At 46.8% G+C, this 25,444-nt stretch overlaps 1 protein-coding gene across 3 annotated transcripts in view; it reads right to left on the reverse strand.

Annotated features, from left to right (window-relative positions):
• The window catches only part of LOC106573705 (zinc finger protein 423), a 137,762-nt gene that overhangs the window by 39,336 nt on the left and 72,982 nt on the right, over window positions 1–25,444 (reverse strand). For 2 of the 3 annotated variants that reach the window (XM_014148998.2, XM_045697177.1), the window contains one exon: window positions 16,033–16,053. The exons of the other annotated variant lie outside the window; for it this stretch is intronic. In XM_014148998.2, the coding sequence (XP_014004473.1) occupies window positions 16,033–16,053 (21 nt within the window). The remainder of the gene's footprint in view (window positions 1–16,032; window positions 16,054–25,444) is intronic. 3 annotated transcript variants of the gene reach the window in all.

Genomic DNA, 25,444 nt, shown 5'->3' on the forward strand with positions numbered 1-25,444 from the left:
ACTTCCCTGAGACAGACAGACATACAGACTCAGCCCAGAGCTGAGAGAGCATTTTCAAATGAACAGAGCAAAAGAGATAAATAAATCCTAATAACCCTCCCCCCTCAAAAACACAAAAAGCAGCCTGTGCTGCTTCTGGATTAAAGCAGAAAGGGTTGGGGGGTACGGGGGTGGAGGAGGAGGGGGTGGACAGGAGGAGGGCTCATGAAGAAACCAAGCGGGAAGTCACATCTAAGCCCCAACACTCCTCCAAACACTCCTCCGAAGAGAGGGATTTACTCTCCCAGGGAGGTAGAGAGATGGAGGGAAGCTGGAGAAGAAGAGAGGCAGGAGTCGAAAACAGCATTGGGAGAGAGAGAGAGAGATAAGGGATTGAGATAAAATGGATGCCATTAAAAAAAAGAAGGAAGCCGTGGACAACAGGAGTCATATTTGGCAGATAGTATGAACTGCTCGCCATTCTCTAGATTGGGTTAGGGTCTTAGGAAGGTTAGACCACTTGCTCTAGGTCAATATTTATCTGAGGCAGGAATTAATCGACAGAAACTGTCTGCACTGTTACCAAGCACACATATTAGAGTGCCAGCCTTTCAACCACAGGAGTGGAGCTCTAGAATGTTTTAAACAGTGGAATGGAAATCTAGAATATGTTAAACCAGAGGAATGGAGCTCTAGAATGATTTAACCAGAGGAATTAAGCTCTGGAATGATTTAACCAGAGGAATGGAGCTCTAGAATGGCTTAAACCAGAGGAATGGAGCTCTAGAATGTTTAAAAACAGAAGAATGAAACTCTAGAATGTCTTCAACCAGAGGAATTGACCTCTAGCATGTATTAAACCAGAGGAATTGACTTCTAGCATGTCTTAAACCAGAGGAATTGACCTCTAGCATGTCTTAAACCAGAGGAATTGACCTCTAGCATGTCTTAAACCAGAGGAATTGACCTCTAGCATGTCTTAAACCAGAGGAATGGAGCTGTAGCATGCCTCCACAGTGGATGAGATCAACAGAATAGGGATGTGGGTTGAATGGCTTAAATCCACCATATTCTGGAGCAACCATGTCTGTGTGCCGCCAAATTAATGTCCTCTTCTCCTCCCCTTCCCCTCCTTCCCTTAGTAGGGCTGTATGCCCACACTGGTGAGCAGCGTGTCGTCCCACCCCCCCACCCTCTCCCTCCCAGCTGGACAGAGCCTTTTCCTACAAATCAAAAGGCTCTCTTGTCAGCCCTTCGATTGGTCTGGCTGTCCTGCCGAGCAGCGTGCAGAGACCAGGAGAGGAGGGGCCACAGCGTGGCAGGGCCAACTGAGTCCAGGGTGGCCGGACAGGACGACCCCCATTCATCCATAGGACAGGACTCTGGCACCGCCCGCATGCTTTCATCAGGATCTGAGATGCCGAAACACAGACACACACACACACACAATACAATCACACACCCCATGCACACGCACAAAGACACACAAGTGTGCACAAGCACACGCACACGCACACACACACACACACACACACACACACACACACACACACACACACACACACACACACACACAACCTCCCCTCACCACACAGCATCAACAGAAGGAGGGTACTCTCACCAGGGTTAGTATTCTAGTGGTGCTGCAGTTTTAGAATAGGCTAGAGACATGTGCATGGTTTGTTTATGAGCCGAGCTCCTGTGTCATTGTTCTGTTTTCATGGGTGAGGGCATGTGTGCGTGACAGAAGTCCCACCTGCCCAGCCCACAGAGCCCCACTGACTCCAGCCTCCTCAGCAAGCCCCAGTCCCCCATGCCCAGCCCACAGAGCCCCACTGACTCCAGCCTCCTCAGCAAGCCCCAGTCCCCCATGCCCAGCCCACAGAACCCCACTGACTCCAGCCTCCTCAGCAAGCCCCAGTCCCCCATGCCCAGCCCACAGAGCCCCACTGACTCCAGCCTCCTCAGCAAGCCCCAGTCCCCCATGCCCAGCCCACAGAGCCCCACTGACTCCAGCCTCCTCAGCAAACCCGTCTCCCATGCCCAGCCCACAGAGCCCCACTGATTCCAGCCTCCTCAGCAAGCCCCAGTCCCCCATGACATGAGCCTGTCAGTGTGTGTGCGCCTGTATGTCAATGTACAAGAGAATACTTCACACACAAAAACAAAACCAAATCTGACAAGACAATATGATGTGAGCAGCATCTGTTTGCTATGCGTCACACTCGTTGCATTTGGCTGATCTCGCTGCTGTTCCTCCCTCCAGTCTGGCCTCTGTGGATCACTGTTGTACCACTGAGCTGTGACGAAGGCTGGGTTCAACACTGACCACTGGACCTTAGTGACAGACTGGAGAGGTATTGTGGAGAGCCTGTTAACTCTAAATCAACCATTTCCCCGGGGTTTAAGCCACATTGCCATTGTAAAGCATGCGGTAAAACACAGAACAACAGCACAAGACATTCTCCTCTCCTAAATTCCACCTGCACCCTAACACGCACCCACACACACACATTCAACCCCACCCTCCTCACATATGCCCCATGATCCTCCGTAAACAAACGACTAGCCACCCACTACCCTTCCAACCCTCCAGAGGCCTGCCCCTCTGTAGCCCAAATCTAGGGGTGGCGGCTTGGTTCTTTGGGGCCTGGCCATTCTGTGCTCCCGAGGCTGCTGGGAAAGTTTGGCCTGGGTGACAGCTGTGTTGGGCCCCTCCCGGCTCCTGGCCCTGGCCCGGTGGGGGCGCCGATGTACTTCATTCGGGGCCCAGGAGCCGCTTTTAATCTACCAGCGGGGCTCTGCAGCTGCTGTAAGTTAGCCCAAAAGAGTCTGCCCGTGCACTCAACTCCCAGTAACCCTTTCAGCACTGCCTGCCCGCACCCCACGCGCTCCCTCTCCTCTTTCACCCGCTCCTTCTCTTTTCTTGGTGCCGATTCTGTCTTTCTCCTCCGCTATTCATGTTTCCGCCTTCCATTTTCCTACAGAACGTCCGCCAATGCAACATGGCCACCGCACCAGACCACAAGTCTGCCAGCTACTAATAAGATCAAAGCTGATTCTAACCCAGGACATTTTCACGGTTGGTTTATTATGGTCATTTCCCCGCTTCCTCTGTGACCAGAATGGACCCCTGTATGTGATCAGACAGGAGAGATCAGTGGTAGAATGTCAGATATAGAGGACCCCCCTGGTCACCCCCCTCCCTGTCTCCTGTTCCTGACACCCACCAGGGCCACAGCCAACTGCTGACCACTGCACCCCACTACACCTCGTTAAAATTCCAGGTCAAATCACCCACTAACAAGGTCAACTGAGAGGGGCGGGACAAGGAGAAACAAGAAAGAGAGCGAAAAAGAGGTAGAGAGAGAGCGGGAGAAGTGGCAATGCTGTGCTCTGTCTTTCCTAAAATGGCGGTGTCTGTTGGCAGCGGCCCGGCACAGCAGAGTTTAATTCAGCCCTTTATGACTCCCACGGCTCTTCCCAAACTGCCCAGCTGTCACTCACAGATTGGGGAGTCCATCACTTGCCCAGTCCACTTAAACATTACATGCATACACACACATTCACTACCATGCACATACACACACATGCACTACCATGCACACACACGTATGCACTGCACACATACGCACACATACGCACACAGACCTTTGCATAGGGAGCAGTGGCGGCCCTCATTGCCCCACGTGGATCCTCGGCAGACCCCTCTTGCCACGTCGTTCCCAGCCTCAAACTCAATTAGTAAATGAGTTCCACATGACTGGGTGATAAACAGTGACTAGGGAACAGATAAACACACACCCGACAGTCCATTAAGATCCAGCTAGCTCCTCCTCCTTGCTCGGTGTTACCCTGCTGGGTTTACACCTTCCCCCTCCACCAGAGACAAAAAGACACCAAACTCTGAGGCATTGCCTGCTACTGCACACCGTCTACTCTTTCCCTTTCTCTCCTGACACTTTTTTCTTCTGAAACTTGGTGTTGTTCATTCTTCCCAGGAACCCAATTAATTAAACGGGAGAAGGAGAGCGAGCGGCATGGAGGGAGATAAAGAGAACAAGACAAAAGGAAAAAAAAAGATGCAGAAAAATACATTAGTGCGCCCAAACCTTCTCCTCTCTGGGCTCTCTCGCATGAAATAAATGAAGCGTTATGGCCTCGGCAACGCTGCTGCTAATAGGCAGACCACAGGCAGCCGGGTGTGTGTGGGGCAGTCACTGAGGTAAAATCACTGGATGGCAGGATACAATAACAGGAGGAAACTTTAAAATGATGCACTGTAAAATCTGTGTTCAACAGCTCGTCAAGTGCCATCACGTTCTACAATTCTTCACACACAGGATCTGTCAAACACACAGAGACACTCTGCTGCACTGGCTGGAAGTAGTCTTTCATGGTCTCTGAGCATAAACACACACACACACAGACGCACACCCACTAGCACACGGGCACGCACACTCACACACACGAACAGTGGCGGGGAGGGGGTGAGGGTATTTTGACAAGGTCTCAGGATTGAACAGTTTGTGATAACAGTGGTTAAAGCACTTAAGCTGCCGTAATTAGTGGGAGCTCCGTGGTGACAGAAGATCCGCATTTATCTGGCGTTTCACAAGCCAGCGTGAGAGGGATAAACAGCAGAGACTAACAGCTCGGCAACAACACCAAGCTTTTATACTGACGAGGTTCAACACAGACACACAAACGTACATACACTATCTCACGGACACGCATATTACAACTCACATACGAAATACACACAATGAAGTTCTTTACAAGCCAGAGCAGCAGAACTGGGTAACAGGCCTGGTTTGGGTTAATTGGATTAGATCAGAGGGGCTAACTGGTTTAGGCTATAGAGACCAAACCTTATCCTTTAACTTGCTCTTGTTTATGCACACTATAGTGCACTACATCCTCTAAGGCTGGTCATACAATACGACTTCAGTTGGAAACTATTATTATGCTAATAACGATGGTCTGCTGAGGACACACAACGCAAGATCAGGATTCTGAATCTTCTTGTTTCTGCGGCAACAACATAAATTCATTAATCAAGTCCTTCAGCTTGTTCTTTTTTGAGAAGGGGTTATTTTTGCAAAATCCTTTACTAATGATGTGCTAAAGCTCACCTCTAATCACAAAATCACTAGAGGGCAGAGGCGCGATACATTCTACAGTTCTGTGTGTGGAAAGTAGATGTGATCAGAGGGGAACAGACACCCCCCACCCAGCCCAATCAGCACCCATCCTGGCCATGTCGAGCCAGGCGCTTCATTAGCAGGTAAACGTCCTAATCGTCACATTAGAGCTGAGAATGAGAGGAGAACTGAGAAGGAGAAGGAAGCGAGTGAGAGGAGGGAGGAAGAGGGGAGAGCAGAGGCCATTAGCGTTTCAGCACCTCAGTGCTCCGTAGAGGTGAGGAGACCAGACTCTCAAAATGTGAAAAAGACACCCCATCACTAACCCCCTTACACCACATCTCTGCCCCTCACCACAGCTATCACTGCCCCTCACCACACCACCCTACACCTCTATCACCTCGGCATCACTCCAGTCCCGCTAGTTCATTTCCTGCCTCCTCTAGCACTGCCCCTACAGGCCACTGCCCCTACAGGCCACTGCCCACAGACAGACACAGCAGATATATCCACATTACATTAATGAACAGCATCCATCATCATGCATCTGGCCAAAACATATTGAGCTCATAAACACAACACAAAAAGCCTAAAAATGACAAATACCCCCATTCTACCCATAAGCCAGTGCTGTTGGAATCCCGGCCCGCATCCCCACCCCCACCCCCTTCCCACAACCCCCTGCTGCTGTAATTAGAGGTGTCCTTGACTGTAAGATGAACAGCTTTCCACACTCATGGACCCTTCCACTTCAACAGCTCTGCTCCAAAGACCACCCATTGTTTCCACACACACACATGCACGCACACACACACACACACGTGTCAATTGTAAGGTATAGTTTTGGCGCCCACAGATGAGCTCTGTCCAGGTCTGATTGGGGGTGCTAATGCCTGGGTGAGTGTGTTAGGAGGACACACTGGTATCTAACAACTGGTATTATTAGCTTTTCTATGTGTGACTGTGGCTGTGTATGAGCACATCCAGGCTAACGTGATAAATGTAACAACTCCTTCACAATCACACCTAAACTCTGTCACTTTCTTTTTGTCTTACTTTAGTATCTTGCGTCGGTATTAGTTGGCCAATACCAATCCCTGCTCTGTCAATAAACCTAACATACAACAATTTGGCCAAGTATGTCACACATACAGCACTGTCACTGGCTCAACCTGTGACCCATTTGAACCAGTGTTTGCTCTCCTGTCTGTCTGTCTGTCTGTCTGTCTGTCTGTCTGTCTGTCTGTCTGTCTGTCTGTCTGTCTGTCTGTCTGTCTGTCTGTCTGTCTGTCTGTCTGTCTGTCTGTCTGTCTGTCTGTCTGTCTGTCTTTTTTGTGGACAGAAAGTGTGTGATCCAGCTTGGTCTGTCTCTTTGTGTCCGTCTTGATCCTACCTGTCTGTGCTGTGCTCTCAGCCCTGCTCAGTGCGTGTTCTGTCCAGGTGCTGGGACTGCTGTGTTCCCCGGACAGGGCCTCCGAGAGCCCCTGGCTCCCCTCTGCCATGCATTAACGAGCAGTGCACACGCAGGCCATATCGATCCAGGGGAGAGGGCGGGGGTGGGCAGGCGCTCTGCTGCCCGTTAGCCAGCCACACAGGACCAAGGCCTCAGGGCATGAGCCCCAGCGCCTTCAATCAAACCCTCCATCCCTCTCTCTCTCTCTCTCATCTGCATACAAGCCCTCTGAGCCGGGCCCCCACACACATACTAAAGAGAAGAGCAACCTCCTTCTCACACAGAAAATAACACTTAACCCTGTAGCTTCAGAGTGCCTTCACGGTCCACCAGGGTTGACACTACCTCTAACAACAGAGGCATGCCTTAAATTTAAGGGGCCCTAGTTTTTGTTAAATGTGTTGTTGAGCGGCCCACTCAATCCAGCCCTGTGTCCTCCAGAGATGGAAACAGTCTCTCTCTCTCTCTCTCTCTCTCTCTTTCATCAGATTAATTACAGCAGGAGTGCTCTTAACATCTGGTCGAGTGTCAGGCCTATCGGGGAGCGTGCTCCGTCGCCTCTCAGAGGGGCCAAAGTGTGGGATAAAATAAGAACAGTGGTGGGCGTCTGGAGCAGCGTGTCTGTGTGACATGGGCAGGATGAGAGTCTAGAACAGTGGTTCCCAAACTGTGGGGTGCGCGGGTCGGCAGGAGAGGCGCAGGGTAATAGTAGAATGTACAAGGTGCAATTTTTTAATTGGGTAGTGCATCATCCGTTTCTCTTGTCATGTCAGTCATTGCATACCTCAGAGAGCTATTTATAACTAGTCAGAAATGTCCAGAAAGTATTTTTTTTTGTATTTTTTTTTTTAGCCCATATAGGGTGGGCTGAACGATGAGTTCCCTCTGGAGCTGTGTGGGAGTGAGAGGCTAGGTGAGCATGTGTGCTGCTATGTGTGTATACAGTCAGTGTACGGTATGTGTAAGATATGAAGAATGTATGTGTGTGAGAGAAGGTGCCTTTGTTCTTGTTTGCCCACGTTTGTGTGTGTATTCGTATTATGACATCCTGCATTTATGAGTTAGAAGGCTCCGGACCTTGTCTGTAGGGTTGTGGGGGGGGGGTGTAGTGAGCTGCAGGTATACAGGGCGAGAAGAGAGCTGAAGTTAGGGCGTGGGCTGCCAGCTTTATGTTTTCTGTAATTAAAACAGCATTAAGCTATTTATTTCCTCTCCCCGTGCGGAGCTGATTGGGCATGAGGGAATGTGGGACTCGCAAAGCAGAGAAGAAGCACAATTACACGCCATCAGCAGACAACATTAACTCGCTAATAGGAACACGGCAATAAAACTTTATTATTATGGGGGAAGATTATTGCAGGGTCTAAGCTAACATTTATAATACTTAGCGATGAGCATCGCGTGGGGCGGAAAGACAAAGGGGGAAGGCTCAAGGAGGGGGGCTGGGGGGGGGCAATAGGAGGTCTAGCGCTCAGCCCCATAGAGAGAGGTCTCGCTTGCATTAGCCCTGTCTGTCTCAGGACCTCCATTATCCTCAGCTCTGATGCGTTGCAGTGGGCAGGACATACCTTAGCCCACCCCTCCAGGGCTGTCACACTACTGGCACAGGAAGAGGGGGTGAAACCCCCAGCCCCCCCAGGGAAATGCGTCATTGTCTTAGTTGTGGCCTCAGTGGGTAGTGAGCTATCTGAAATAGCTTAAGACTCAATGAAAACACAAAGACTCATTAAAAGTCATGATTACAGAAGTCAATATTAGTACAACCTGAACATCAGATCAGGTCAAACTGAACTAATATCAGCGACAAACTAAAAATACCAACATGTAACACCAACACAATTACAGAGTGCAGATTGCAGGGGGAAAAAGTGAGGGAATAAATTGCGGAAGGAAGTGAGTTTGCATGAGTAATCAAGAGAGAAGGAGGGGGGGTAGGTTCAAAATGTAGAGAAATAGTGGTAGTTGCTAGGTCCTTCATCCTCCTCTGCCCTGGGGGGAGAGAGAGAGAGAGAGAGAGAGAGAGAGAGAGAGAGAGAGAGAGAGAGAGCGAGAGAGAGAGAGAGAGAGAGAGAGAGAGAGAGAGAGCGGCCTCCCCTCTTTTAGCATTCAGTTCACGTCGGGAGGATAAATTATTCACGCCCGTGGAGACGGCCGCCACATGGTGTAATGAGAAGGACATGCATTGATACCAAATATTGCTGTTGGGAAACTATCGATCTGAAAGCTATTTGTCCAAAGTTTAGTGTGGAACCGAAGGCTGTCAGCGTGTTTTAATGTGACTGACGGACCAACCGACAGACCCCTGCCTCCCTCACTCAGTCCCTCACTCTCCCTCTCTTCTCTCTCCCGCCAAATCCCCTCAGTCTCGCAGAGAAAATGTATATTTATTTGTTCAAGAGGGTTGAACAAATAAATACTAAATGTGTAAACCAGACAATGTTGCAAGACACTTCGACACCTCATCTTTAACCCTTGAGATCTCATGTTCAAGATGATCAGGGCTGGATAGAGTAGTCTGAAAACCATCCACCACTCTGATCCACACTAAACTGGACTAAACCTATAGTAACACTGACAATATATTACACCACTGTTCACATCAGTGATCTAGACATGAAATGTCTGTTCAGCCTGCTCTCTACCTCACACACAGTGTCTCGGGCAGGGAGATCAATTTCACATTTCCTGCAGTTGTACCATCATGTGTGAATCACCCTGTGCTTAGATTGGCATGTCTAAGAGGAAGTCTGTGAGTCCAGTGGGTCTATGAGGGTCTTTAGAAGGGGTTTATGGTTCCTCCATGGTCCACCTATTAGGGAAAATCGGAATAATACCGCCCAGAGCCAACACATACACATGTATGCGCACATGCACGCAAACACACAAACACACAGTAACACAAACTGATTTAACTCCCTTGCCATGGCTTTACTTCTGCTAGTGGGCAGAATTGCTGTGGACCAGGCGTCGTCATAGCTTGACTGAAAACAGAGGTCTGCAAGAACTCACAGAGAGAAAAAGGAACACTCCCATGCCCCCTAGCCTTCAAACTGCCCTCTCTGTTCTCGCCATAGTGACCCCCCACATAAATCCCCTGCACCCCCTAATTCCCCTCTCCTCACCTCCCCCGTCTCTCCTGTCTCCTGCAGCAGTAATAGATGAAGATACTGCTGTTTGGGAGGGTGCAGGGGAAACCCTCACTGGGATACGTACTGGCTGTCAGGGGGGTTCTAGCTGGAGGGAGAGGGTACATCTGTGAAACTACATATAGCTGTAAGAAGACACATCGCTCAGTAAAGAGTTCTGCTGGTAAACCTAGCGTAACCACTCAAACACATGTTTAGAACTAACCCGGAAGACTTTCCGGCACAGTCTACTCTAAGTCTCTACACATGACCTCATGCACTGCAATGTAGTCAGCCACAGCTGGTGTGTGTGACGGCCCAGGCAAGGAGCAGAATTAGTGCTCTCAGGTCTCAGCTCAGTCAGGAGATGCTAATGACCCTGCACTTACCGCCAGCGACACCTTTCCCCTCCTGAAGCCTCCCAGCCCCAGACAGCACTGCTATTACTGCCTCACTATGCACTAGGCCTGCCGAACACAGCACTACAATTACAATATCAGGGATACACACAGGTCTGCTGAAGTAAAGGGGAGGGAACAAAATGAAATACTGATCCGACATGCAGTCTAGAGACTAAAATAGATGTGAACTATGACAACTGGGTAAGATCATAACTGTACTAACTCAGTATGGAGCTCTGAGCGCAGACAGCCTCTAATCTCAACTCTCAAACACCATGGTAAGAAATCATTCTGTTACAGGCGAAAAAACAACCTCAAACTAAGTCACACAGACGGCCCTAACACACCCAGCTTCATGCCCCGCAATGTGCATCACACACACACCCACACACATTGGGGGCACCATAGCATCTCCACAGGTGCAGGTCTCTAATGAAACCCCAGTTGTGACGGTATGGAGGCGTCACTTGCTCCAACGGGATAATTACGCCACTCCCTGGCAGCTGAGTTTGGCAGATGTATGGGAGGCAGCACGCGGCGCCGAGCGCACCATAACGAGCACCGGGGAGCGGAGGTGGGATTCGGCAAGACCCCACCATCCGCCATTAACAGGTTGGCACCGTCACAAATGAGTGTTTTTCACGAGAGCCCGGGAAGGCTGTGAAATTCCAATGAATTCGTGAGCTATGTCGCAACACAGTGTTGGGAGAGAGAGAGAGAGAGATGAAAGGGAGACGAGAGAAAGAAAACCAAAACCAGGGAGGAAACGGAGGAAGACGAAGGGGAAGAGGGGGAAAGGTTCACGCCGCCATGGCGGGATTTGTCACCTCTCTCAGCACAGGGAGCCCAGAGCAATGCACTCTGGGAAATTATTGAATCAGAATGCATTGATTTTTGCTGGGGAGAAGAAAGCATTGGAAGACAAAAAAAGCCTTGAAAAACAGTCGTGGTTGAGAATTAGGGAGGAGATTGTAGGATACCTTTTTATTATTATAGGGAGCAGAATCGAGAGAACACCATTTTACACAACTGTTTGAGAGGGAGAAGATAAGAACGGAATATTATTGCTTCAGCATTTCTCCTCTGCCCTCTCTTCCTTTCATTTCAGTCTCTTCCTGTCATCATACTTTGTAATCAGGAAAACAGCCAAGATAAACCTTGCACACCTCACTGCTAAAACCGCTCAGTGTGTGTGTGTACAGAACCTGCCTGGGTGTATCCAATGTCTTCATACGATGTGTACTACAACCAGCCTTACTACCCTGCCACTGACAGCACAGCAACATTAGATCAGTGAAATGCAGTGTGTCTAGTCCATATCCACCCAGAGCTGTATTCTGTACACATGATCCTATTTTGATCTGCTTCCATTTTCCACCACCCTCCACATCAGCAGCAGCTGCATCATTTAATGGTCATTTGTAAACGCCGTCAACAGCAATCAGTGATCACTAATCACTAATGAACCAACACTGTGTCTTATTACAGCCTGAATCACAACCATGAATCAGTGCGCTACTCACTACAAACAAAAGAATGGGTGCCTCACTCTCCCACATGCACCCACTTCTCCCTGTCTCTCCATCCCTCTCTCTCTCTCTGATGCTAAACGATTTCAAGGTGACCCTGGCTGAATTGAGGCAAGTGTTTTCCTCGCGCTGCTCCAGTCTGGTCCCAGTAATTAACACCAGCGCCTAATGAAGTCCAGCTGCTCACCGCGCATGCCAAAAACCGGAAGAGCCCCTGTCAGGCAGCTATCACTCTCCTCACACCCCCACCCCTCTCCTCTCTTCTCTCTATCCTCCCATCCCTGTGTTTGTCCCTTATCCCTCTCTCCATCAACCCCGTCCTCAACCTCTCCCTGGCTTTGGAAGGTCAGCCTCCCCCCGTCAGTGGCCTCCCCCCTGTCAGTGGCCTAGTGGACATCTCTGCCCTCCCTCCACCTCTTCACCATCAAAAACACTTCTCATGCAGTCCTCCACTACTTTCCACCTCTTCTCCCTCACTCCCTCTCACTGCCAAATTCCCTTCATTCCCCACCGTCCAACTGATCCCTCTTCATCTCCCTCTTTCCATCTCTCCCTCTATCTTCCTGCCAACTCCCACTTCTCTCTCTCCATCTCTCCATTGCCCTAATAATCTCTTTCACACTCTTTCCATCTTCCCTGCTTCTGTCTGTTTTTACTCCAGTTAGACCAATTAAAGCATAATGTAACCACAAAGTTGCCACACCTTCTTCATTTGAATTCGGGAGTAATTATATTACATGGGGTGTAATAATATACAGTAAAATAAAAAAGTTTGTAACAAATATTTTCCCTAAAAAGTGAAACCCCAGAAAACCCATGGTAGCTTGAGTCTTAAATCACATCAGGTTGCCAGCTGTACCTTTTCCCTCCTGATGCATCCCGACTCCCCTCTCCTATTTAACCGTGTGATGCTCACTAAAACCCTGTATCAAAGCTGCATGTATCGGTCAGCCTGTCACCTTTCTGGGAGCCACGCTTTGCATCCTGGGAGTGGGGCTTTGAACACAGAGGACGAGCACCTGCCTCTCCCACCCAGACATACACACACACAAACGTACACAAACACAGAGGCACATACGGAGAAGCTAATAGCAGGCGGGGGGCCTGTGCTGTGCCGCGCTGGGATCTCCACCCCCGGCCCTCAGCAGCTAAAAGGAAGGGGGCGTTCGGGAAACTTTCCCCCAATCATCTCTAGCTGACATTCTGCTTGATCTGGAGAGAGATGAGCTGTGACATCCTCTCATGCCTCCCACCTGGAGCCCCGCTGACGTATCAGACTCATATCACCTCCGACAGACAGGAGATGCTAATTAGAAACTTAGCATTTTATCTGACTTCATCAGAAAGAATGATCTAAAAGCCAATCTGCACATCTTCCATTTTAAATGAACTATGAGATAGCAGGTCATTAGGAGCCTTAACAGAGACCATTGGAGAACCCTGGAGGTCAAAGATCAACTGATTTATTCTCTGTTGATTAACTTGTCTCTATTACTCTCCTCCCCGTCCATGACTACCTCATCCCTTCCTCCATCTCTCCTCCCTCCATCTCTCAATCTCTCCTCCCTCCATCTCTCCTATGCACTCTGTCCTCCGCTGTGAGCTCACACACTCAGGTCAATGTGATTTATTATGGTGTGTGATGCTCTGCTCCCCTGCACCCTCCCCACACCCCCCGCACCGCCTCTCACCACTGTACCCCGCACCTTCCTCACCAGCTGCGACAGATGCCGCCGTCACTCGAGAAAATAAATTCAGAATACTTAACGAATTAAGCAAGGAGCTAATTGTGGCTGGCCCGTGTTTATCATGCGCAGAAAGGCAAGCGGCTTGTTTGTCTTTTAACAATTACCAGACAAAGCAGGGAGAGGAGGCAGGGAGGGGGAGGAGGGAGTTTAATTGTCCCATTCTCCCCAGCAGCTGGCTCAGCCACACCTGGGCGGGTGTGAGAGCCGGGCGGGGCGAGGGGGGAGAGAAGGGCAGGTGCACCTCTGACATCACTAAAACAAGCACAGGCCGACTTAAGGTATGAGACGCAAATACACTCTCTACTACTGTATAACACAGACATCAAGGGCTGGCATTAGTGGTTGTAGACACAAATTACATTTACCTTTGTATAAATAACACACGGAAAAATGGATTACATGTAGCCCCTCTTTTAATTTCTCATCATTATTCTCATGCACCCCCCCCCCCCACACACACAATGTGCCAATTTTCCATTCTGTTCCCACACGTTTTGGAGGAGCTCCCCCTGAGCAGTTCTCTTATAGATCTCCAAACAGCTTGTAATTACTTTTAATAGACAGCATAAGAAGCAAATCAAGCGCAAACGTGGAAAAATGAGCTCTCAGGGGGATCAAGCAGCACTCAGCCTTGCAAACAAACACTTCACCAACATCTGAGCAATTTCTGCTCTTGCTTTTTTTAAACTTTCAAACATGTCATTCTCAGTGGGGGTAACTAGAGGAACGCAGAAGAGAGCGGCAGAGAAAGAGAGGGAGAAAGAGAGGGAGAAAGAAAGGGAGAAAGAGAGAATGACAGGAATACAATGGCCGTAAAGTATTTACTGTTATTGGGTTAGTTGCTACCTAGATTCTGTGGGAGGCTCTCTGACTCATAAGCACTTCAGTCTGGCTGGCAACCTACGACCATGTGCACACCTGTGTTCCTGTGCATGTAAACATCGCAACAACATTACTTAATGTTGTCTGTAAGATGAGAGGTCAGCTGACATTCTGCTAAACAATCGACTCCCCTCATATCCAATCACAATGAAGCAGTCAAGAAGGTCCTTAAAGGAGAAATACCAAATATACATGCCCTCCTCTCTCCCTTCATCATCCACCCCCCTCCCTTCATCCTCCCCTACTCCATGATTCCCTCCCTCCCTGATACCCTCTCTCCCCTCCATCCTCCCTCCCCTCTGGTGTTCTGGCTGGCTGGCTCCAGGTGGTGAGGGATATGCATGAGGGGCCTGTCATCTGTTCCCATGTTCATAGCATCACCACAGTGTGTTACTGTGTGTTCAGTGGAGACCAGTAGACAACCAACATCCTCCAACACACCTCATTAACACTATCACATTCTACAGTCAAGGGAAGGACAGATATAGAGGCCTATTTGAGATGGTGACTATTTGAATGAGGATCATGGATCATACAATAATTATTTAACCTTACTCATGAGCAATGGTGTAATGAGCCTGGACTGAAGGCAGAGAGCGGCTTTCATCTGTCAAAAACACTGCCCTATGGCTATCAGGCTAGCACACGGCACACACACACACTCATGCACACAGTGGAGTGAGCCATCATCCACATTATCCACATCCATGGACTCCTAAAGCTTCTTGTGTGCTGCCTCATTAAGTCTTCAGTGACACAGAGCCCACACCAGGTCTCTCTCACCAGTCTCTCTCCCTCGCTCTCTCTTCACCACACACACACACACACACACACACACACACACACACACACACACACACACACACACACACACACACACACACACACACACACACACACACACACACACACACACACACACACACACTACAAGGAGATTGCTCAAGCACTGCCCAACTGCAGCACAGACAGACATCACTAGAGGCAGATAGCTGGGTTGTCACAGGAAGAGAACAGAGTACAGGTCTGGCCTCAGTATAAAGGGTTAGTCTCATGATGTCTCTAAAGGATAGATAGTACCTTAAACATCACTCATGCATTAAGGCTAACATATGACTTAAAGTTCAAGACAGCAGGACTATAGTTGGGAGCATTGACCTGATAGTAGGGGCGGATTTACCAGTGAGAGGTCAGGTCTGAGCAAGAGGAGGAGAGGAGTAATAACATGACTACACTACTGTATTGTGAGATCACTTCTGGGTTAAAGGGATCAGCCGGGATGCCTTTCCGCCACTCTGCTCATCTGGGTTCATGCTCAGGGCGCTAGCTCGCTAAGTTCATTGAAATGAATAAGTGAGAATCATGAATGAGATGCATCATTAGCTGGGCTCCCCCGAGGGCACTTAGATTCAGGTGATTGGCTGTGCCCTGGGCCTGGCTGAGAGGGAGAGGTTCATCATGCATACACAGCCATCATCAGGGGTGGGGGGTGGACATTTATGTTGGTGTGCAAATAATATGAGAGGGTTTGCATTGAGAGTGGGGCTATAGCTCCTCTTTACACGGTTGCAGTGCAAATGAAGCATTCTGCTATTTTGGATTTTGAGTATTTTACAATATTATCTATTGGGTGCATCATGCAGTGTCCTGCCCTGTAGCCCTATTTAGCCATATGGGCCGGTCCCCCTCCCCACTCTTTCCCAGTGCTCAACAGGCAGTGAGGCAGGTCTCCATTCACACAGCTTGGTATGGAGAGAGAAGGGGGACAAACCTTGCAGCTGGGCAGGTTCTCCTACAGGCGTCCGACAGGCAAGGTGGGTGGAAAGAGAAGGCAAGGTGACAGTTAGTCAGTAGGTCCATGATTAGATGGGGGTTAGGGGGTTCATACATGGGGGGTTATGGTGGGGCAGCAGCTACCATACCATGCACCTGATACTCTCTCTTTATCCAGACCCGGACTGATGCTCATCCTTCAATATCAAACCAACTCACTCTACTCTGTCGTCACAAGACCAAGATTCAAATCACAATTCATGTCCACCAGGAAATAAATATGACGGAAATACCAATGAAGAAACTGTGTCATAAGACTAAAGTGCTCAACTGACACGGTTGTATTTCCAGACTTAGTTTAGGCCTTGATGAGGGGAGAAACAGTCTGACTCCAGTAGATGCTTTAATAGATGTATCTATTACACTGCTCTCTTCCACGGGTACAGTTACTGGAGTGGGGAAGAGAGAGACACCCAGCCTTGAGATGGAAGGAGGGGGAGAGAGAGGGGACGGGGGTAGAGGGAGAGAGAAAGAAAGAGGTGGCGAGAGCGAAAGGTGGGAGGTGGAGTGAGAGCGAGTTGGAGAGAGAGCGAGATAGAGGGCTGAATGGGGGGGGGGAGAGAGTACAGCTCAATCTACTAATAAAAGCAGATGAAAGTGAGGTTAAACACAATATGCTAATTGAAATGTGTTGGCTGATTAAGGGCGATTGAGAGGAGAGTGGGCGTGCTGTGAGTTCTGGGCGCCGGTGATTAGTGAGGCATTAGTGTCTGCATGCTTTTCCTCAGGATGTGTTGGAGAGCAGAGCCGCGTGTGTCGGTGTGAGTGAGTGTGTGAGTGAGTAAGTGAGTAAGTGTGTGAGTGTGTGAGTGAGTGAGTGAGTGAGTGAGTGTAATGTGTACTGTTCATTTTTATTGTTTATTTCACTTTTGTATGTTATCTACTTCACTTGCTTTGGCAATGTTAACATATGTTTCCCATACCAATAAAGCCCCTTGAATTGAATTGAATTGAAATTGAATTCAAAGTGTGAGAGAGAGAGAGAGAGAGAGAGAGAGAGAGAAGGGGTGGGGGTGAGGTAATGCGTGTGCATGTGTGGTGAAATGAGTAAGCTCCTCAGTTCTCCCATCTCAGCCTGTCCTGAAGTGTGTGAGCCCACACACACTCAGAGCAGCACATGCATCCACACGCACAAAATGGTGCTTGCATATTCTGACCAAATACCAGTAGTAGTAGCAGCAGTTGTACCGCACAAATATTTGTATCAGCTACCATGAGTATTTTTAGAAGAGAAAGATTTAAAAATATAGCTGGGTATCGACAACCACAATCTGTATCTCTTTACTTTGTTTATTGCTGTAGGTTGGGTTGCTAAGGCAGTCTTTGCCTGCTTAGAATTCCCTTTTCTGTCTTTTCTCTCTCCCTCACTTCTCTCCTCTCTTTGTGTGTTGGGGTCTCTCAGGAGGACCACACTGGCATTTTTTTTTCACAGGCTTTATTGTTTTCCACTGTGCAGCTGCAAACCATGGAGGAGCCCCCTGCAGGTGTGAGTGGTAAGGCTGTCCCCCCCCCTCTTCCCTCTGCCTCCCTTCTCTGTCCCCCCCCCGACTCCCCCACCCCTGTCAGCAGGGGAGGCCGACGTGCAGGGCCAGTTGCACCACTGAGCCCTGCCAAACCAGGGCTAAAATTACGCTCTGAATGCATAGAGCACTGTGATTAACCACACAGGTGGGATCCCCAGCCTAGGGCCCTGGGGGGTGGCCCCACTGTGGTGCACAGTACCCCCCCAACCTCACACCCCGCTACGGCACGGCTAGCCTATAAATAGGGAAGATGCAGAACCACTGAACTGTATCCAGTTTCTTAGAACAGTCCTTCCATCCCTATTCCCCTGTCACTATGAGGAAAACAAGATTGCGTCGACACTGCTGTGAGAGTTTTTGTCTCAAATGTGAAGGCTTTACCACATCATACACATCAATGTAAGACTTATGTCATAACAAAAATAATGTGAATAAGGCATTTTACAAATTATCTCAATAGTAATTTTGTCAAGACTAATTAATAGCTAGGTTGCTAAGTGACTAACGCTAACGTTAGCTAGGTGGCTAAAGTTAGCTAGGCTAGAGGTTAGGGTTTAGGGGTTAGGATTAAGGTTAGGTTAAAGGGTTAACATTAGGGGAAGGGTTAGCTAACATGCTAAGTAGTTGCAAATGGGCTAAAAAGTAGTAAGTAGTTGCAAAATTTCTAATGAGCAAAAATGAGATTCGAACACGCAACTTTTGGGTTGCTAGACATTTGTGTTACACCCCCCCCCCTTTTGTTTTTGAAAGTAACCCTTTGTCTTACGTGGCCATATCAAACATAACATTTCCTACTTATTTCATAGTCCCATATTTTAGTTTACTATGTTACGTCTAGTTTATAAGACCAGCCTGTGATATCCCTCCATCTGGGAAAAGGAAATGAAAATGATCTGGCCCTCTGACACTCTCTCTCCCTGGGAAATGAGAGGCTCTGGTCCACCACTCCTATTGTTCAGCATGTGGCCCTGGAAGGGGTGGACTATTATTATTGTGATTATTTCCATCTTTGCGCAGGCACGGAGACATGGGGATCAGTCACAGCCCACACGGCAGGCATGGCGCAGAGCTTTACAACACAATAGCAGAACACTGGGGTGTCTCTACAGGCAGGTTATCACCCCGGGCCAAAATGTCTCCTCTCTCTCCTCTTCTCTGTGTGAGAAATGGGATTTCGTGTGGCTGGCTGTTTAAATATGGGAGTGTGTAGATAATTATCATGGGTGGAGAGTGTACACAAATGTAGTGGCTGGTGGGTTTTAGCGTGGACATGTGTATACTCATCAAAAAAGTATAAACAGATCTTGTCAAATGAATTACTTCCTTTCAAGGAACCCATCAAGTTATTTAGTCCTATTATGAAACATTGTATTAAAACGAAAATAATATCTTACATTAACGATCAAATACACTGTTGAAGAGGATTACAGTATTAAGGAATTATTGTATTAGAATATTTATGTTGAAACGATTAAGAGGAAAAGGCACACGTTTTTAAGAACAGACAGCAGTTTCCCTCTCTCTCAGTCAGTTTCCATCTGTTCATCCCATTACAGCTGATGTAGTCTGACAGGGGTTTTAGGAGGCCATGGGTACACTACACTCTACTTTGCCCAATGTGCAGTTAGAGCAGCTTTGGAGGACTCTATCACATTACTGGATTAGATTATACAGTTGGAAGTCTCTCAGCCTCCCTTCAAATCACCTGTCCTCCAGGACAGAGTAAAACACTGGCACTGCCATGAGGATGCTGCTGTATAATCACATTCCAGTCTAACCTCACAGTGGAGAGACGCTTGACAGGTCAATGACTTGGATACTGAGTGACAGGCTGACAGGCCAATCTGATAGGGAAGATCTTTAACAAGGGGAGTGAGGCTGCAACGAAAGTAAACAGGTTTATCTATCTATCTGTGTGTGTGTGTGTGTGTGTGTGTGTGTGTGTGTGTGTGTGTGTGTGTGTGTGTGTGTGTGTGTGTGTGTGTGTGTGTGTGTGTGTGTATACTGTATGTGTGTGTCAAGTATGTGTGTGTATCATGATAATTCTGGTAGCGTAATCACACGTGACACTGCGTGACACTGTCTGAGCAGTGTTGCTAAGCAATTTCCTCTCCACCCAGGCACACAGCAGTGGTATGTCTACATTAAATAATCAGATCAGTTCAATCAACAGGCAGCAGGAGAAATAAACCCACATTCCTCCAGGCCCACTGCCTCCTGGAGAACACCGCTCGCATGGCGTTTGCCTGGCGCACCGCTCTGATTAATTAACACCAGGTTGGTACACCCCCTCTCTCCAGCTTGATTAAGCTCTCTTCCAGCAGAACGTGCCTGTTTCTCCACTTCTCCCAGTCTCATCGATTATCATCCGCACTCGAGCTTGGCTAGCAACACAAAAATAAAACCACAGCTAGAGAGGATGCATGAATAACAAGCCATCTGAGGAAATCATCAACTTCAGCTAAATACACATCAGTTTATCTAGACACACCTGTACCTCTTCATCCTTCCCTAGCTGTGTCCCACTCTCACCACATACTGTTAAAAGGTAGAAATATTTTGGGAGTTTGTGCACATCTTCAAAGCTAAGCAAGTGTGTGTGTGTGTGTGTGTTTGTGTGTGTGTGTGCCTGCCCATCCACACGCTCTGTGGGGTGGAAGTGTATGAGAAAAGAGGAAAAGTGACAATTGGGAAGTCAAACATAGATCCTACACACACGCGTGGGGTGGGGTAGGCTCACACAGGAAGGGGCTGGGAGCAGCCAGCATTCAGCAGATGTTGGAGTGTTCAGGATGTAAACTGAATGAGATGCAGTGTCACCTCCTTGTTAATGATCATTCCTAGACAAAGCTGTGAGGGGGAGAGCAGTGGTATGATCATACCTTCACAAACATCACTGTGGATAACAGGGCCAGGTGGGTGGGTGTGTGGGGTGTCTCTCTGCACATCCTCACTGTGCAAATGTGAAGAGCGCAGGGAACATACAAAGGGGAGGGGAAGTGTGTGTGTGTGTTTACAAGTTAGTTTATTTCAGGTTTCTCAGTTACATCAGGGGGTTACATTGCTATGAGGGGCTGAAATAGCATAAATGACAAAAGACACCCACCAAAGTGCACCCACAACACACACACCTCTACCACACACAGACCTGTGATGGCAGACGAACATCAATAACATTTATGGAAATGGAAGGTGAGTGTCAGAACACCTGCGAAGTATCGGAGAGGAAAAAATCAAGTGGACATGATTACCCCAGCTGACAAATGGTTAGACAAAAGGGCAGGCCACATCGCTGGTGCTTTATCATTAGTGATGTGGCGTAAAGAAAACACACTGACTGGAGTCATCTTGTTTTATATCCATCTCTCCTAAACAGCCTCTCTGCCACAATGGGGATAAAGACAGTATCCATCACCTTACAAACTGTGAACAATGGATTAGAATGAAGAATGTGTTCACTGTTGCTACTCTTCTAGTGAGCAAACTGATTTAAAATATAAAAATGGTGCAAAAGGCAAAGTCCCCACATGTTTTAGGAGGTTGGAAATGCGTTGATGGTCCAATGCAGCTGTTTTCATCTCAATATCAAATAATTTCTGGATAACAATTAAGTACCTTACTGTGACTGTTCTCAATTAAAAGGGTAAAAAGAAATAAACTAAAATAGCTTCTTAGCAAAATTCTTGCTTGAGAAATTGCTCTTTGCTAAGACTGTCTGGTAGTGGTCTAAGTGGGGAGGGGAAAACTGAAAACGTGTTATTGGCAGAGAGATTAGGAACTCTTTCTTATTGGTCTATTAACTAATTTACCACCTGGTGATGTCTCAAGGTAGACCAAAACTACATCCCACCACAACAGGATGACATTTCAGGCAGTCTTTTCAAACAGCTCTTACACTAAAAGGGCATTATCATCATTATTACAATGTTGCAGTATTATTACAACCTCAGAGTGTAAATATATATAAAACACAGCTCAGAGTGGAAATAAATATAAAAGACAGCAAAATCACATTTTTTACTTTACTGGGGCTTTAAACGCGTGAGAACTAATACTTGTGCATTCTGAAGGGTTTCTATAAGGAGAAATGTGGAGAGTAAATATCAAAGCTCAGGGATAACCTCAGCAGTCATATATCAAACCTGACAGATAGTGTAGCTTTTTAATGATTGTTTCGTAATCTGCCCAAGAAAGAGAGTAGCGAGAGGGACAGCAGAAAACTCTCCTCTGTGATCTCTTCAATTTTCTCACCAAAGACGCCTCACCAGATAAAGGTTAAGACACTGCTCTTTTTTACTGCTGAAAAGACGTCATCCATCTTTGAAGAGGGGTTAGAAAGAAATAATAAAATAATAACAGTACTTAAAATAATCTTCCTCAATTCCATAATTAATCTTCTCCAGCTTTTCTAACAATTATGATGTTAATTAACCCAAAATTCCCTCCATGGCGGCTGAGAGAGAGAGCCAAGCATTTAAAAGCGCTCCCCCTGCCCCTCTTCCAGCCGCCCCATCACCCCATCATGGTACAGTCTTTTAGGGGGAGAGAACTCTGAAAGGAGAGGATTTTCAGGGTGGAGGGGTGGTGGAGATGGAGATGAGAGAGAGCATGGGAACATGGATGGGTCTTCAACCCTCATCAGAGAACGGAGAGAAAATTAACACAGGGTGAGGCTGGGGAAGGAGGAACGGAGGAAATTAAGTCAACAGTGGAAGTGAGCGAAAAATAAATAAAGAAAACTGGGCTGGTGAATGAATCCAGTGGAGAATGTCTCTGTTCCCAGCCAGACTCTGGGCTGGTGCAGGCAGTAGGCCTGTATACTATAGCTGTGGTTATGTTCTGTACCAGCCCTCTCTCTCAAGACACAACTACTGCAGGACTCGGGAGGACCCACGCACTGAAAATACATCAACCGGCACAACTCTGGTATCAGCTGTCAGGCCTGGAGAAGGCTGGGGAGTCGCTGCGGCTCCCAGCGTTCTGCCGTTTGTTCTCTCAAATTACTCACAGGCCAAGCTCGTTAATCTACACTATATTACGCTGCTGCAGCAATTATTACTTCACAGAATAACAACACAGAGGAAGCCCGTAAAAAACTACAGAGGAACTTTTCAGTTAAACGCACATCCCAGCAAACCGGGAACATTCTCAGAACATTAGCTAAGATTCCCATTAAATTCTAGTTAATGTTTTATCTAACATTAGGATGATAACATCCTTAGAATGTTCTCCTAACAGTCACTAAATGTTGTGAACAACATCTGTAACAACCACCACAGAATATTCCCCAAAAGATCTCATTAGGTTTCCAGATAATGTAATAATCAGTAATGTTACCAGTAATGTTTTCCCAGCAAACCAAAATTGGTTCTGTGAAAGTTCCCAGAACATTCGTTAGGTTGTGGCAAATGTTCTCATAACACAAAAACTGTCCAGTCATGCTGATGATTATACAATGTTTGTATAAAACGTTCCCCTCATGTTACAAGAATGTTCCCAGAACACATTTTGTCTGTTCTTTAAAAAGTTTCCCAGAATGTTTCATTAGGTTGTGGGAACAGTGTGGGGACATTACAAAAAATATGTTCCCAAAACACAAAGAACTGTCCAGTTGTGAGGATGATTCTTCAATGTTTCTTTTAAGGTGCAAAAAACATTTACCTGATGTTACAAGAACATTCCCAGCACATATTCTGTCTGTTCTTTAAAGGCTCACAGAATGTTTCTTTATGTTGTGGGAACATTGTGGGCCTATGACAAGAGATAGGTTCCTAAAAAAGAAAAATTGTCTAGTTGTGCTGACATTGAGTTAACGCTTGTATCTGGGTGCAAAAAACATTCCTTTGATGTTGCAAGAATGTTGACAGAACCCCCTTTCTGAGTTCTTTAAAGGTTCCCAGAACATTTATTTCAGTTGTGGGAACAGTGTGAATACATTACCAGATACAAGAGATAGGTTTCCAAAACACAAAATATTCTCAGTTGTGATGACATTCATACAATGTTTAAGTTAGGTTGCACAGGACATTCCCTTAATGATATTCACAAAGGTTGCACAAAACATTCCCACAATGTTGCATAATGTTAAATAATTATCAAATAAGTCCGTTTTTATGACATTCATAGCATATTGGTTTTAGATTCAACATACAATAAAATATACTGTTATATGTACAACAGCATGTGAAGAGGATGGGGACATTTTAATAACTCAGAAAGTGTGTTTTATGTCCTGATTGACCACATTAGACTGAAAGAAATACCTCAATACTACAGCTATCCCTTGGTGGCACAGTGGTTTAATGATCAAACTGCAAAGCTGAAGATTGCAGGTTCAATCCCACATATTCTTTGTAAAATAAAAATAAAATATTTTGAGGCTAAGATATAATCTACTAAGAGAGCATGTCTTCACTTTGTCCAGATTTATGAATCCAGTCAGAAATGCAGAATATAGACCAACTGTAAAAAATTTAACTGTGTAAAAATGGACTGTTCAACTTTTAAAAACGCAGACGATATAATTCCTACTTTGAGACTCTTGATATGGTCCCCCCTCTTATTTGTAATGATCTGAAAAGATCCTGTATCAGCACTCATAGTCTTGGATACCTTGTAAATATGGGCCTAGAAGTATGCAGCATATAAAGAGGATGGGGGAAGTGATGGTGAATAACCCAGTTCCTGTATTTCCCTGTGTTAGTTATGTATAAGAAGGCTAAAAAGGATAAGGAAAGGGGGATACCTAGTCAGTCTTCCGCATTTAACCCAACCCAGCGTGGAATTCCTGATGTACTTATTTTTATTTTATTTAACCTTTATTTAACCGATTGACCATACCGACATTGCTATATACTGAAAAAAGAACATGTAAGAGATGTAAGAGACCTGGCTTGGGAACCAAACATTGCAGGTTCAAACTCCACATGTGCAGACTGTCAACATATGAAGTGTAAAAAATATGGATGTGTGTGTATGATTAAATGCTGTTTGAATGTCCTATGAAGGAAATTAAAATGCCACCATCTTCAAATGCAAATTGCTGGTGAGAAACATAATGGGGATGCATTATGCTTTAAGGAGCTATACATTCTAATGCTGAGAATGTTGTGGTAATATTAGGTCAATCTTAAATATAACATTTTCTAAATGTTCTTGAAATGTTCTGAGGACCTCCAAGACAAGGTAAAATGTATATTGCGTGAACATCATTGGAATAATATGTTAAACCTAAAACAAATATGCTATGAACGTCATACAAACAGACTTATTTGGAAATTGTGGAACATTGTGGGAATGTTCTGTGCAACCTATGTAAATATCAAAAGAACAACTCCAATAACTGAATTAAATGTTCTGGGAACCTTTAAAGAATTTAGACTAGGTGTTGTGTCAACATTCTTACAACATTATAGGAATTTCCTGTGGAACGTAACAAAAACATTATCTGAATGTCAGCACAACTGGGCAGTTTTAATGTTTTGGGAATCTGCCTATTGTCATAGAACATTTTCCACAACCTAACACATTTTCTTACAGGAACAATTAGGGTAAGTGGCTTGCTCAGACAGATTTTTCACCTAGTCGGCTCAGGGATTTGAACCAGCAACCTTTTAATTACTGGCCCAACGCTCTTAACTGCTAGGCTACCTGCCACCCAATCAGACCTGCAACTGCGGCCTCAGCTGTGCAGTCAAGTGTTAAACAATGGAACAGCTGTCGAGAGCGGCGGCAGCTTCAGAAATAGAGCTGTTCATTTCACCGGTCTGTCTCACACCTGTGTGCTGTGCAGGCCGGGGAGAGAGAGGGCGAGGGCTAGGCCAAAGA

The sequence above is a fragment of the Salmo salar genome, chromosome ssa16 (genome assembly GCF_905237065.1).
Source record: "Salmo salar chromosome ssa16, Ssal_v3.1, whole genome shotgun sequence".
In the NCBI taxonomy this organism is placed as follows: domain Eukaryota; kingdom Metazoa; phylum Chordata; class Actinopteri; order Salmoniformes; family Salmonidae; genus Salmo; species Salmo salar.